The 14,670-nt window shown below is 38.7% G+C and overlaps 2 protein-coding genes across 2 annotated transcripts in view; one reads left to right on the top strand and one right to left on the bottom strand.

Moving 5' to 3' along the window:
• Positions 1-174: 174 nt before the first annotated feature.
• LOC133531220 (zinc finger protein 570-like) lies at positions 175-5,636 on the top strand. The gene is given in 4 exon segments (XM_061869361.1): positions 175-315; positions 761-1,245; positions 2,967-3,981; positions 3,984-5,636. Coding segments are annotated over 4 exon segments (2,319 nt in total). The 5' UTR covers positions 175-308; the 3' UTR covers positions 4,796-5,636.
• Positions 5,637-9,177: 3,541 nt separating this feature from the next.
• Positions 9,178-14,670, bottom strand: part of LOC133531215 (neutral alpha-glucosidase AB) — a 37,154-nt gene continuing 31,661 nt past the window's right edge. The window contains exon 21 of the mRNA XM_061869353.1: positions 9,178-14,421. Within this exon, the coding sequence (XP_061725337.1) occupies positions 14,211-14,421 (211 nt within the window). The 3' untranslated portion in view covers positions 9,178-14,210. The remainder of the gene's footprint in view (positions 14,422-14,670) is intronic.

Genomic DNA, 14,670 nt, shown 5'->3' with positions numbered 1-14,670 from the left:
GAAATACCTGTTGCTAATACCAAGTATTTTATCGAGTACGAACGAATACTATGTGTGGGAGGAATTTAATTTAAAATTTAGTCCTTGCAATACCGGAATTGCAATCTGTCAAAGTTAATTATTGTTCGCTGTAGGAGTGGTGTTGATCTTGCAAATGGATCGCTTTTTTAATTACTGCTCAATTTCCGTGCTCAAAGCAAGAAAAGAAGCTAGTAAAGAAGAGTCTTCTACTTGCCATCGGCAGACCGACACATGGGATTGCGCATGAATGCTAAATTTTAGATGTTCGGATTGTAGTACTTTTCGCAATGGAAGGTAATTGTGAATTATTGAATAATAACAGTACAAATAATTGGCTTTATTACAATCTCGTTCGCAATGATGTAGTTATGTTATAATTGAGGATGTTTAGATTTGTATTATTATCAAGTTTCACTACTAAATTGTACTTATCGCGGAATGCATACCGATATTTTTCTGTTTGTAAATAGTGCATTTAAGTGCGACCTGTTATTATGCATTTGATACGACAGTAAATACAATTGCTGCGCGATGTAGGTAGAAATTTACATATTAATTCTCCTTTGCTTCAACATTCATATAAATTTGCATAACAATCAGACAAAATGCCAGTTATTACTATACCTATATTGTGTTGTTGCATTGTTATTATATAGTTTTTTTTTAAACTGATCCCAATTAGATTTTATTTTTATTTTTCTTAACTTTAATGTCATTAATTTAAGTACCTTTTTTACAGACTCGATGGCCTTAGAAAATACCCTCCATACAGACTCAAACTACCAAGTAACAGATAGTGTAACAATTAAGGAGGAGTTGGATAATAACATAGTTATAGAAGAACACAATGTAGAACTACAATTAAAAATGGAAAAGGAAGATCCCTATCAAAATATCCAACTAGAAATAAAGCAAGAACCAGAACCAGTTAATTTCAGGAAATATATAGAGAGTAAGATACTAGAAGAGTTTAAAGTACAAAGTGAAGTAGATTCAATACTGCCTATAATAGATCCGGAAGAAGAAGAAAAGGTGAAGCAAGAATGTTTGGCTGATGATGCTATGATATCATATGATTTCCCAAATTTTGATGATGGGAGTGTCGGGGCTCGGAGTATGGAGACAGGGAGTATGGACAGCAATGATGCGACTGCTCTTGGGAATGTGGAAACGTGTCTGCAGGAGGATGGGGTCAGTGTTAAATACGAAAATGATGAATATGATGTAAGTATTAGAAGTTTTTGTCTTAATGCCTTAAAAAATTATGGCTTCTCTGATATTTAAAATATTACTTAAATGTTTTGCTTTCGGCTTCCTTCATGCTTTTACATAAATATAATCTGAATGAAATCTGATGACCGGTCGCCTAGTGGGTGGTGACCCTGCCTATGAAGCCGATGGTCCTGGGTTTGGGAGGAAGAGGGAAGGTCAGCAGCAGGACAGCAGGAAGATCCTAATAAAAATAGAGATTCCATTTACTCTCAATAGTTCCTGCAAATAGTCCTTGCTACTTGGGTGCCATTCATTTATTTCATAAGACGATTTTGCCGGTTTTGACGCCCTCCCTCCATATGGGTATATGTAAGATAAGAACAGGCCAACCCCTCCCCCTATATTACGTAAAAATCTAAAGGTAAAATGAATACACTGGTTTGTTTTAGTTTTAATTTTTTTTAAATTACATTTATTTCAGTCAGTCTAACCTAACTCTGCATCATGTTTGATAGCATAAAGTGTTTTCACATCTTTGTGGTCTTTCATAAGAACAACTATGAAGACCCCTCTCCCCCCCTTGTAAGAAAAAATAAGATATCTTCGACCTCCCCTCCCCCCTAAATCGTCTTACGTAATAAGTGAATGGCGGCTTGCCTCTGCCTCTACGTGTGTCTCCTAAATACAGAAGATTACTCCATCTATCTATAAGCCCTTATCCTGAGTAAGAGACTACAGTAGAGATGGGCCGAATATGGAATTTGTCGGATACGAATATTCAACCGAATTATTAGGTTCCCCTGTATCATTCTAATAAACTATTCGAAAACCTTAATAGCAGCTGAAGATGATCACTTCCTAGGCAATGCCCTAGGAATAAACAAGTCATAAGTTTTTGGCAAAAATTTCATTTTTGGTACAAGCTTTTATCGCTGACTACTTTTTTTTCCACAGGCAACTAATACTCATCGAGACAATTTTAAAAACCCCAAACACAATTAGGTTGAGTTGTTGCTACCTCCTGCCTCCATCATCAGATCAGCTTGATGGTACCATAATATAGCATTGTCACCCGACCTACATATGTATGCAAATTGGTTCAAAAGGGAAGTGGGTCAAATTTAACTTGCAAGATTTGTCCCATACATACTCACAGGGTAAGTTAAATAAAAGCTTGTAAAAAGACAAGGGACTTGCAAACACATTCAACACTCCAAATAATCAGAACATCCTATGGATTTAACATGTCTCATCATGTGTTTTAATGACAATGGGAAAACTTAACCTAATAGAAGACAGTATGCACTTGAAAAGTTCTTGAGGATTTTACATATTGCAGTGTTGCAACAAGACAACCCCTCTGGTGTTGCAGGTGTCCATGGGCGGCGGTAATCTCTTACCATTAGGTGATCCGTCTGCCCGTTTGCCTCCTCTACCATAAAAAAAAGACATTATTTTTTTTGCTTTAATCGAATAATTCGGTTGAATACGAACATTGGAAAACTTGCCGAATGAGCTGAATACCGAATATTTGGACCATCTTTAGACTAGACTAGAGTATATCTTTTAACTGATTATGCCACTTGGCAGAAGCCTTCTCTAGATCTTTCCAGTGTAGTCTGTAATAGGAAAGTCTATTCTCCTCCATTTCGGGTGCTCTTAGTTTAAGTTCATCCTCCCCTCTTGATAGAGGTCTTTTCAGACGATTAATCTTTAACTTAAAATATTTTCAGGACCCTCGCATAAACGTGAAAGAAGAAAGAGATTTGACAGTAACAGAAACACATCTAATCTCAAATAAAGTGTTCAACACAACCTCAACTATCACCAACCCGCAGGACGGGCTTATACAATCACAGACCACCAAAACACTAGTCATGGAAATACACCCCATGTCACATAGTGGCAGTGTCCCACTATCTAAGATAGGGAATCCGGAAGAAATCCTACCCACCAATGAAATAGAATATGACGACTTCCAACTAAACTCTATCACAGGAAATGAATTAACGCTAGAGCAAGAGGCTTATGGACTTTTAAAGGCGAAGAAGAAAAAGACTGATCCAGAAAAGACACACCAATGTCCTAAGTGTGTGAATAGGTACCGTAGTGCAGCGTCCCTTAAAACCCATCTGTCAGTGCATGCCAGTATAGAAAATCGCGCTAAAGGTGTCATTCAAGGGCAGAAAACTAGACGTTTGAATAGATTAAAAGCGGAAAGACAATACAGAAGAGAACTAAAAAAAGAGATGAAACAGCAGGAACAATATCTTAAGACTAAGATAGAAAAGAAAAAAATGAAAAAGAAACCTGCAGAACCAGTTAAGAAGGAAGGCTATGAATGCACTTGCGGAAAGGTGTTCAGAAGACGAAGCCGCATGGAAACTTGTTTAAGATCACATAACTTGTTTGCTGAAGAAAAAACATACCCTTGCCATACATGTGCAAAGAATTTCAAAGACAAAGCAGAACTAACGCTGCACAGAAGACGATTCCACACTAAGAAAAAGTTCCCATGTAAATTCTGCCCCACAGACTACAACACGCCTAAAGAGCTCTTCAGGCATTTACAAATACATCAGAAAGTTCAGTTAATGGAATACAAAGTTATTTCAGAAATTGTTAAAGGAAAAAAGAAGATGAGGTGTTTTATGTGTTCTAAAACTTGTACGGAACTTTCAGAGTTGAAGTCCCATGTCATGGACGACCATAAGGAGCCTTACATTTGTCCGCATTGCCAGCAAACATTCCTAAAATAATAGATTTTGCCAATCACACAAAAACATCACATCCCGAGGTGGAAGGCCAATCAGTCTTAGACGTCCTAGAAGCGTTTTCAAAACTAGTACAAGCATGGAAATGTGAAGAATGTGAACTACAGTTCCACGAGGCAGACAAACTAGCAAGGCATCAGATAGAGAAGCACAGTCGGGAAGTCAAATCAGAGCTACAATTCCAATGTACAGATTGTCAAAGAGTTTTCATCACACAGAAAGGTCTCACATCACATAGAAGAGTACATCACAGCACAGAAGCACCTGAAGTCAGTGACATTATCGAAAAGGGAATAATGTGTTTAGAATGTAGGAAAATATGCAAAGATATGAACGCTTTAACTTCACACATGAGGTTGCATTCTCCGGATAGAAAGTATCCATGCAAATTTTGTGATTTTCGCTTCGCAACTCCTGAGAAAAGGAAAACGCATGCTGAAATTCATACAGGTGATATGAAATATGTTTGTTTTATTTGTGAATATCAGTGTACATCGGAAAATAGGCTTAAACAGCACAAATTATCAGCGAAGCATTCGAATATGAAGGAATATTTATTAACCGGTAAAATTCATAATGAGTCCACATCTAAGCAAGATGAAATCAAAGCGTCTCAAACGAAAAGTGTTAAGAAAAAGAAGAAAGAAGGTACAGAGGAGATAGAAGCGACATGTGAAGTGTGCGGGGAGAAGTTCCCAAGTGAAGAGACAATGTTGGAACATAAACAGACACATCCTTTCATCGAGTTCCCTAATGAAGATACGCCTAGTAGGATATTCTTTAAGTAGCCTAAGCTTGCCTGCTTGTTATTTAGTACTGCCGTGTTGAACTAAAAGGCTACAAACACTAATCTATGATTATTTATTCTACAAGAAAAAATAACATTCTTGAGCTTCAGCAAATGTTTGTCCCTATCTAAATCTTTAATCTAGTCTTTTAACCATTAGGCGTCGTCCTAATACAACGCGACTACGCGAATATCGCTAGTTCGCACGAATTTTACTCGCGAGAACGCGGGATCAAATATATTGAACTCAAGTAGGTGTCCTAATTGACAATCGCGCGACCAATTAGAACATCCTATTAGAGTACAATATGTTTGATCGCGCGTTCGCCGGAGTAAAATTCGCGCGAACTTGCGATAGTCGCGTTGTATTAGGACGACCCCTCATAGGTCTAAATTGCAATAACATGACATTTTGGAACTCTCCATTTACAAAGGAGATAACATTGTCACTTACTGGCCAATAGCTGTCATTCGCGCGTTTAATTCGCTCAGACTTGTCCGCACAATTTTTAGTGCAAACGAGACGCCCGCGCGAATGACAGCTTATTACTCTCAGCTCATATTCATATTTGAGGCGATGACAGATGTTAAAAAAATAGCATTTTTTTGACCTTCATGACATTAAAAAACTAATTTTTTTATTCCTTGATCTCAGTGAAAGATATAAACATTGGAAACAAAATTTATTTGACCTTTAATTGTTGAGCAAATTGATTAGCTACAGATTTATAGCCGTTTTAGTTCTACACGGGAGGATGCCACGGGTTTAAGAAATTCAACGGTACAGGTCCTAAATACAAATTTTATTACTTATATCAATGGAGTAAGGTGTATTTTCGTATGGTATTTGTTTTTAATTCCCCAAGCACAATAAAGTCATCAAATATTTAGTTATAGCTTACAATCGATGAATGGGAGTGGTTTTTTGTTTTACCTTTTCAACGCCGTGTCAAAGACAAAAGCTCTCACTCGGACGCCACGTAACCGAAAAGTCAAAACTGAATTTGAACTTTATGCATATGGATGTAAGTCTATGTTGCTCTGTGGTCTGTGACGGATTAATCCGTCTTCGGCGTTGGACCTACGGCAAAGAGTAAAGTAAGTATATGACCTACGGTGCGGATCGGATATGTGGTGCTTTTCCCCGCCATTGACTTGATATAAAGTCAATACATTTCGTCCCCCCACGCCACTACTTAATATGTTATACGGGGTGCTTACGTGCAATTTGTGGCTTGACGTTGATGACATATTTTTATTAATAACTTTCTTATACTTATATCTCAGTAGGTTATATTTATTTCTATACCTGTGGCTATGTAAAAGTGTATATATATATATATAAGTTGTAATTTTACCCCCTTATTCAAAATCGCGCTACAAACCTCAATTAGCTAATATTATTTTTTCTTAATCTGTCATTTTTAATAAGGTATTTGAAAGAATTATTATTATTTATTTATTCATCAAAACAATTTTTACATTGTGTTTGAATTATAATTATTAATTATTATAAAATTACTAATATCATGGCAAAAAAGTCAAGTATCCAGCTTTAGTCGGGGGGGTCACATGGTCGAATTCTAGTTATTGTCGGCTCAGGGGGGAGGGAGGGGCGCGTTAGGTGGGGTTCCCCCCCCCCCCCCCTCCAGCCGGATCCGCCTATGGAATAGGGATAGAACATACATTAAGTAATTAGGGCTTGTAGTGCGGGAAGTAAGGGAAGTTTTTTTTCTATTCTATAAGTGTCAAGCTAGTCTTATACGTATTTGCAAACGCGATCCAACAAAAGCTAATTAGACGGGTCCACACAGAGCGAGCATACCCGTAAGACAATTTCCTCACGCACAAAACGGCCGAGGCACGTCTTCATATTGAAACATATTCATGTTAGCGACAACACTACGTGCATTCGCCATCAAATATATCGGAGTGGCCAAGGTGCTCAGAAATATCTGGACATGTCTAACGCCTTCACAATAGAGTAGTGTTTAGATATTATACAGCACCTTTTCAGCGCCGATATATTTGAGAGCAACTATTAGAGTAGTCTTGTCGCTTGTTGTTTATTATATTTAGCTTTTGTTGGACTCTTGATGTTAAGTATGTGCCTGAATAATGTAGTATCGCGTAAGTACTTACTTCGGCTGGTTCGAAATAATTCAAGGTTACTGTAACATTATTAGATATTTTTGAGAAAGTGTTAAAAACAAAAAACTTTTTATAAATCGCGTTCAATATGGAAACCAAAGAGAATTGATTGTGATAGAGAGGTAAAGTCTAAGAAAAAAAACGTGCCCCTTAGCTTGACATCCAAAACAGATGGCGCTGTATTGCGCCGTATGTTTTTCAGTCACTGAATTGTCAAACGTCAACTTTTGACAATCAGAGTTACTGAAAAATGTATAAAGCTGTACAGCGTCTTCTCATTTACCTGTCAAATTCGAAGCACGAAATTGTCTTAGATTCTACACATCTTACTTAATCAATGTATCTTTGATGGAAACCCACATTGGGGCCACTTTAAAGTTATCTAGTTAGACCAAGCCTACTCTGCAGTACTGCTGCAAATCAGTATGTGACAACACCACAGAAAAAAGTATGAAATAGTCTTGATACTTGTGATTTATTCTACCATTAACAGATTGTGAAAATCAGGCATATACATTTAAATCATAAAAGAACACAAAGATGATGTTCATAAGATTATTACTATTAGTAGGCCTATACTATACCAAAGAGAATTTGAAATAGAGGTGGATTGTCAAAGAAAACTTTGTAGCCACAGTAAATTTAGTGCCATATTTCTACACATGATTAAAACTTTTAGAACGCCATTTGACTTTGATCTTTATTCTTTCACTTTATGGCGGCACCGTTTCGAGCGATGGCGGCATACCTTTGGCCTGTAATCTATTAGATGGCGCCACTTTTTGATATCCAACACATAACACATATCAGTGTAAGAATAAGGATCAAACTCAAATGACGTTCTAAAAATTTAATCATGTGTCGAAAGATGGCAGTAAATTTAATGTGGCTACAAAGTTTTCTTTGACAATCCACCTCTATTTCAAATTCTCTTTGCCAAAATTATTATGTGTGGTCAATTTTCTGTGAAATTAAAACCGTGGTCTTAACTAATATTTTATTTCTAGCTATCGTGCAATTTCTCATTCCTCCCACCTGTTATTATTGTCTTTGTGACAGCTAAGAAAAATTCCCATATATATTTAACTTTTAAGTTGTTGTCAAATTATTGCGCTGCAGAGTTAGCTTGGTCTAACTCTACATTTACACTTTAATTATTATTTGTAAATTTTTATGGTGTTTCTACTCAGAATCATCAGCTCTTTCGATCCTATAGGAGAAAAAAAGTGTCCTAAGATTTTTATTTCCATTCTGTTACACTTTTTACAGTATAACGGTAACGCAATGGAAGGAACGAAAAATCTAGGGAATTTTGTCTCCTATTAGGATCACAAAAAAATTACTAGTCTGAAAAAAGTATAGTGTAAGTACAGTCAGTGCCAAAAATATTCAGGGGTAGGTCCGCACAACCTTAATGTATGGAGAACAAGGTAATGTATCCATATTTTTGGCACTTTGTTCGTGCCGATATTAAATACCTTGACCAAAGAGAATTTGAAATAGAGGTGGATTGTCAAAGTAAACTTTGTAGGCACAGTAAATTTACTGCCATCTTTCGACACATTATTAAAACTTTTAGAACGCCGTTTGACTTTGATCCTTAATCTTTCACTGATTTGTGTTAAATTTGTTAAATACCAAAAAGTGTATAGGCCATCTAATAGAGCATAGGCCAAAGGTATGGTTGCATCGTTTCGAGCTTTGAAAGATGACAGTAAATATGGGATATTACGCAAAACTCTGCGTAGAGTGCCCACTGCCACATTCTCAGGGCTTACCACTAAAATCGAAATTTTGTTACCTGCCTCTATATCACTCTTGCATATTCGAGCGATAGAGGCCAGATAACGAAATTTCGCGATTCGGGGTAGGCCTCTGTAAACAAACCGCTTTCATACATCAATGTCATAGTAAAAAGTGCTTAAGGCGTAGTGTATATAAGTTACTCTATGGTTTATGTGATGTGATAGTGCTGCGCTCTGGCGGCAGAACATTGCAGTAATACTCCCTATTTACTGTGGTCACAAAGTTTACTTTGACAATCCACCTCTATTTCAAATTCTCTTTGCCTTGACTGTACAACTTTTAATAAAATGGCATATTTACTTTTAAAATAAGAACAGCTGAGTAAATATCAATAGCGACTTGATATCGTTACTATGTAAATAAATGATCCACCTTGAATTGTATATATTAAATAGACATATAAAGGAGAAATAAAACGGTTGCATATTCAAAAAACGTATTTATTATCACAAAACATGATAACCCTTACTCTTCACAGTATATGTGACTCCCGCATTCTGAATACCATTTGTTTGCCTAACACAATTTGTAGATAGAGTCAAAGACAAGAGAATACTAAGACGCGTAAACTAACGCGGTAAATAAACCTCTTTATATCCCAGAAACAAAAATGACAGTCAATCATTCCGGTGCAAAAAAAGAAGATAATTGTGTAGTAAATTAGCCAATGGGGTTGGCCGGTCAAAGTATTTTACAGATGGCGCCATCATAGCTTGGCCTGTCAATTCCTTGAATTGTGTAATTTTTTTTTTTATGGCCTCGATGCTAGCCCTTAACGCATAGAACAAAACTAAAGTAAGGGGCAAGCTATTATGGCGCCATCTATGCCAACTTTTAACAGTTGCCAACCAGATTTACTTAACTGTAATTTTATAATCTGGAAAATAAAAACAGAACTTAGGTTGTTGTTACCACAAAATAGACACCGTATAGCACCATCTACTACAGCTGTGAAAGGACCATGGGTAACTTTGTATGGAGCCTGGTCCAAAAATCAACAGAAATTAAAGTTAGGTACTTCATAATTTTAAAACTAATACGGGACGTCATCGCGTAAACTTACGTTTATTATATGGCCTGACAAAATACTATAGATATTTATGGAGTCTGCCTGTGACCACGAACATAACGTTGCGTCCGAAACGTCAGGGCAAATAATAAACGTAAGTTTACGCGATTAAGTCCCGTATTAGTTTTAAAATTATGAATGAAAATCGTGTTGGTTTAAATCTATGTACTTCTTTTCGTTCTATGGGCATCAAGTGGAATTCTATTGCAGAACTGAGGTACACATTTGTATTTTAGTCAAAATGTCATCACCCTTATTACCTAGGCAATAGAGTCCAAGAAAGTAAATGAATTGTTGCAGGGTAGATGTTCCCCTCTATTGCATGTTAGGTATTGGATGTTGGGTAGAAGTAGCACTTTATTGCCTAAGTAATAAGGGTAATGACATTTTGACTAAAATACAAATATGTATCACAGTTCCACAATGGCATTCCGCTTGGTGTCCATATATAGGACGAAATGAAATACCTATATAATGACCTAACTCTCAACTCTGTAGGTTTTTAGACCATTTTGACGCATAGTTCTTAACTACTACATTTTGCACTAATTTACGCGTCTTTGTATTCCTTTATCTTTGCTATTACACTTACCACCCGCTTGAGAAAACTTTATACCATTATTAATTATGAATGAAATCATAGTAAAAAACGTAGAACATTATTTGTAATTGGACATAATATAAACTTATTATATTTTACTATCACGGTTAACTTTCCAAAGGTCGATAGAAGTATGTACAGCATCGATGTAATATACGATGGTATATTAAATCGATGATGTACAGTCGCCATCAGATATATCGGAGCGGCCAAGGTGCTCAAAAATATCTGAACACGCATTACAGCGCCTTGACAATAGAGGCGTGTTTGTGTGTGTGTGCTTGAAAATATTTGTGAGCACCTTGGCCTCTCCGATCTACATATATGATAGCAACTGGACCTTACAGTATTTTTAAACTCGATGGGTACTCCGACAGATGTCATCTGAATACAATTTTGCGAGATTTGGCGATGACACCTGTCACCCCTCCCACAGAGTGAAAAATACTATTACATGATAAACGAAAAAAAATCACCGATTGAACGATTAACGCCTTTATTGACTTAAAATTAAAGTTTACATTTGAAATATACACATAATAGTCAAATGTAAAAAAATCATACAGTCATACATTATGATTGACTTTGTTTATGTTTTCAATAAAAAAAAAAACAAGACTGCGCACATACACATTTTAAATAAGGAGTATAGGTAAAAAACTTAAGTAAGTCACCTGTTGTATGTAGTTGTGACGTGTTCGAATAGACATTGGTTTTGTTTGTGTGTGTCTTTTAAACATGTATTGTCTATTCGAACACGTCACAACTACATACAACAGGTGACTTACTTAAGTTTTTTACCTATATCTATATTAATCTAATTACATATAAAAACCACATAAAGATAAAATCACAAGATTTATTTATTTTGATCTCCAATGCGATCTGTGTCTTGATAATGATATTTGCGTAAAGCCGGGTCCAGACAGGTGCAACGTGTCATGTAATTTATCGTGTATTGTAACAGGAATTTCGTGTGTGGACAGCACTAAAAGCATTACCATTGGAGCGACACTAGAGCGATCGGGCATTCTCGGATCCGTTCGGCTCAGCATTGCTCCGAGCAATTATTAGGGTTGGCACAACTTGAAGTCCCTTTGCGTGTCCCACAGATAAGATAATGTCTTGAATTTTGACAACCCTAAATAGCCGAAAGAGATAGTGCCATATATTTTTTTTATATTAGATAGAGATAGGACGATTTGACCCTGAATCGCTGTCAAACTTCGGTCTTGTAGGTGTCATTTCTGTACGGTACTATTATTTATTCTGTGGCATTACATGTAACGCTCGTGCCGGATCCATCGGGTGTCGGTTTTAAGCACGAACACAAAGGCGCTCGCAGTGCCGTCCACATGTTAAACTATATTACACGTAATCTTACATTAGACTTTGCACCCGTCTGTATCCGGCTTAAGGTTCAATTTGCCTTGACAATGGCGTTTGGAACTATTGCCGTTATGTAGAGAACTTCCTAGTTTTAATGGACAAAAAATAAATGACTGGTAATACAAGAGTTATCACTGGAGAGTGTTTGACTCGAGGCAAGAACATTTGCCATGCCATGATGCCACTGACATTCTGTTGCTGTTACACTTAAAAGATGAAAATTGAGTGTATCGCCATTTGTCCCCGCCCCACATAATCGTCTCCACAGTATATTGCCGTTTGTCCCCGCCAGCCATATATAGGAATAAGTGCTTCATATAAATGGTTCCTATTTGTCCGCACCTAATGTGTGGCCGCGGTCACGTGGAGCGGGGACAAATAGGAATACAACGTCTCTACATGAGGTGTGGACAGATGATCGAGTGTTTAATTTGAATGCATCTATTCCATACTACCCGGCGGGTACAAATGAGAATACACCGCCTCTAGATGAAGTGGGGATGGATGGGAGTGTTTCATTTGAATGCTCCTATTCTCTGCTGTACCCGGCGGGGACAAAATGAGAATACATCGTCTCTACATGAAGTGGGGGGGACAGATGGGAGTATTTCATTTGAATGCACCTATTCTTTACTGTACCCGGCGGGACAAATGAGAATACACCGTCTCTACATGAGGTGGGGGACAGATGGGTGTTTCATTTGAATGCACCTATTCCCAACTGTACCCGGCGGGACAATTGAGGATACACCGTCTCTACATGAGGTGGGGACAGATGGGCGTGTTTCATTTGAATGCACCTATTCTCAACTGTACCCGGCGGGACAATTGAGGATACACCGTCTCTACATGAGGTGGGGACAGATGGGTGTTTCATTTGAATGCACCTATTCTCAACTGTACCCGGCGGGACAATTGAGGATACACCGTCTCTACATGAGGTGGGGACAGATGGGCGTGTTTCATTTGAATGCACCTATTCTCAACTGTACCCGGCGGGACAAATGAGGATACACCGTCTCTACATGAGGTGGGGACAGATGGGCGTGTTTCATTTGAATGCACCTATTCTCAACTGTACCCGGCGGGACAATTGAGGATACACCGTCTCTACGTGAGGTGGGGACAGATGGGTGTTTCATTTGAATGCACCTATTCTCAACTGTACCCGGCGGGACAATTGAGGATACACCGTCTCTACATGAGGTGGGGACAGATGGGCGTGTTTCATTTGAATGCACCTATTCTCAACTGTACCCGGCGGGACAAATGAGGATACACCGTCTCTACATGAGGTGGGGACAGATGGGCGTGTTTCATTTGAATGCACCTATTCTCAACTGTACCCGGCGGGACAATTGAGGATACACCGTCTCTACGTGAGGTGGGGACAGATGGGTGTTTCATTTGAATGCACCTATTCTCAACTGTACCCGGCGGGACAAATGAGGATACACCGTCTCTACATGAGGTGAGGACAGATGGGCGTGTTTCATTTGAATGCACCTATTCCTTACTGTACCCGGCGGGAACAAATGAGAATACACCGTCTCTACATGAAGTGGGGACATTTGAATGCATCTATTCCCTACTGTACCCGGCGGGGACAAATGGAAACTGGTTATTTTCCCCAAGAGCAGTAAATGGTTATGGCCCGCCAGCCTAACTGCGAAACGCGCGCCATCTATCTATTTATTTGTCAGGATCAAAAACACGTTAAAAAAGTGGTCTCTTCTATCCCCGAAAGCACACTTTAGCCTGATTGTTATTGATATACCTTAAGCCGCCCCCGAATTTGGCCTGAACCAAAATTACAATTCTGTTGCTAGTCAGGCCAAGGCGTTGGCAGAGATTTTGATAGCCCAGCCTGTGCAAGCGTTAAGTAAACGTCATAATTTCATAGAAGTTTGACGTTCAAAATAACACTTGCACATGTCGGGCCGCTGCCAACTTATCTCGGTCTGACTTCTATCTTCGTCATTTGTTATCTTTCGAGTTCAGAATATTAAAATTCCCCGTATTCATAAGCTTGTTCAATTCTGCCCCTTACTAACAAACACGAATGTTAACATGACGGATACGGACGACCGATTATCAAGGGCTCGTTGGACTAACAGGAGTCGAATATAGTTCGGGTCATCCACGATGACGCGTAGACTTGTCAAATATAACACGATAATACGAGTCAACGGCACGCGTCTTCTCGAATGACACGATCTAGAACGGCATAAGAGTACGATCCGTCAGTCAGTTTTGGGTGTTAAGCCAACATGCCATTCCGGAGCGTAGAGATTTATCACTCTTTCGTATGAGTGCGACAGTTCGTTCGCCACGCCCAACGATTAGCAAGTCGTCTACGCACCCAGATCGTTACGCAAGTAGATGTTACAACCTGTAATGTTAGTAAGTGAACAGGATCTTCCAGGGCCGCGCCATGCTGGCGCCGGGCTTCCTGACCACCAGCACGTCGTTGCCCTTGTGCAGGGTCATCTGCAGCGCGAGCTGCTTGTCGCCCTGAATGAGCCGGGCGGCCTTGGGAGGCGCCCTGGTGCCGGCCACCACGATGCGCTCCACCCACGAGCGGGTCGGGTAGCCGCCGCCGGCCACGAGACTGGAAACGATTATTTGGTTTTACAAATCGTTCATTTGGTTATTGGATTTTATCCGGAGTCAGAGTGAACAATCCGTTTGGAAAATGCGAGAAAAGTCAAGTAGGATAATTCCGGGGTAGATTGGGCGCCAAGTTTTGATATTTAACAAATTTAACACAAATCAGTGAAAGAACAAAGTCAAATGGCGTTGTAAAAGTTTTAATCGTGTGTCGAAAGATGGCAGTAAATTTACTGTGGCTACAAAGTAA

The sequence above is a fragment of the Cydia pomonella genome, chromosome 24 (assembly GCF_033807575.1).
Source record: "Cydia pomonella isolate Wapato2018A chromosome 24, ilCydPomo1, whole genome shotgun sequence".
Classification (NCBI taxonomy): Eukaryota; Metazoa; Arthropoda; class Insecta; order Lepidoptera; family Tortricidae; genus Cydia; species Cydia pomonella.
The sequence above is the reverse complement of the archived record's forward strand: the minus strand, read 5'-3'. Positions and strand labels throughout refer to the sequence as shown.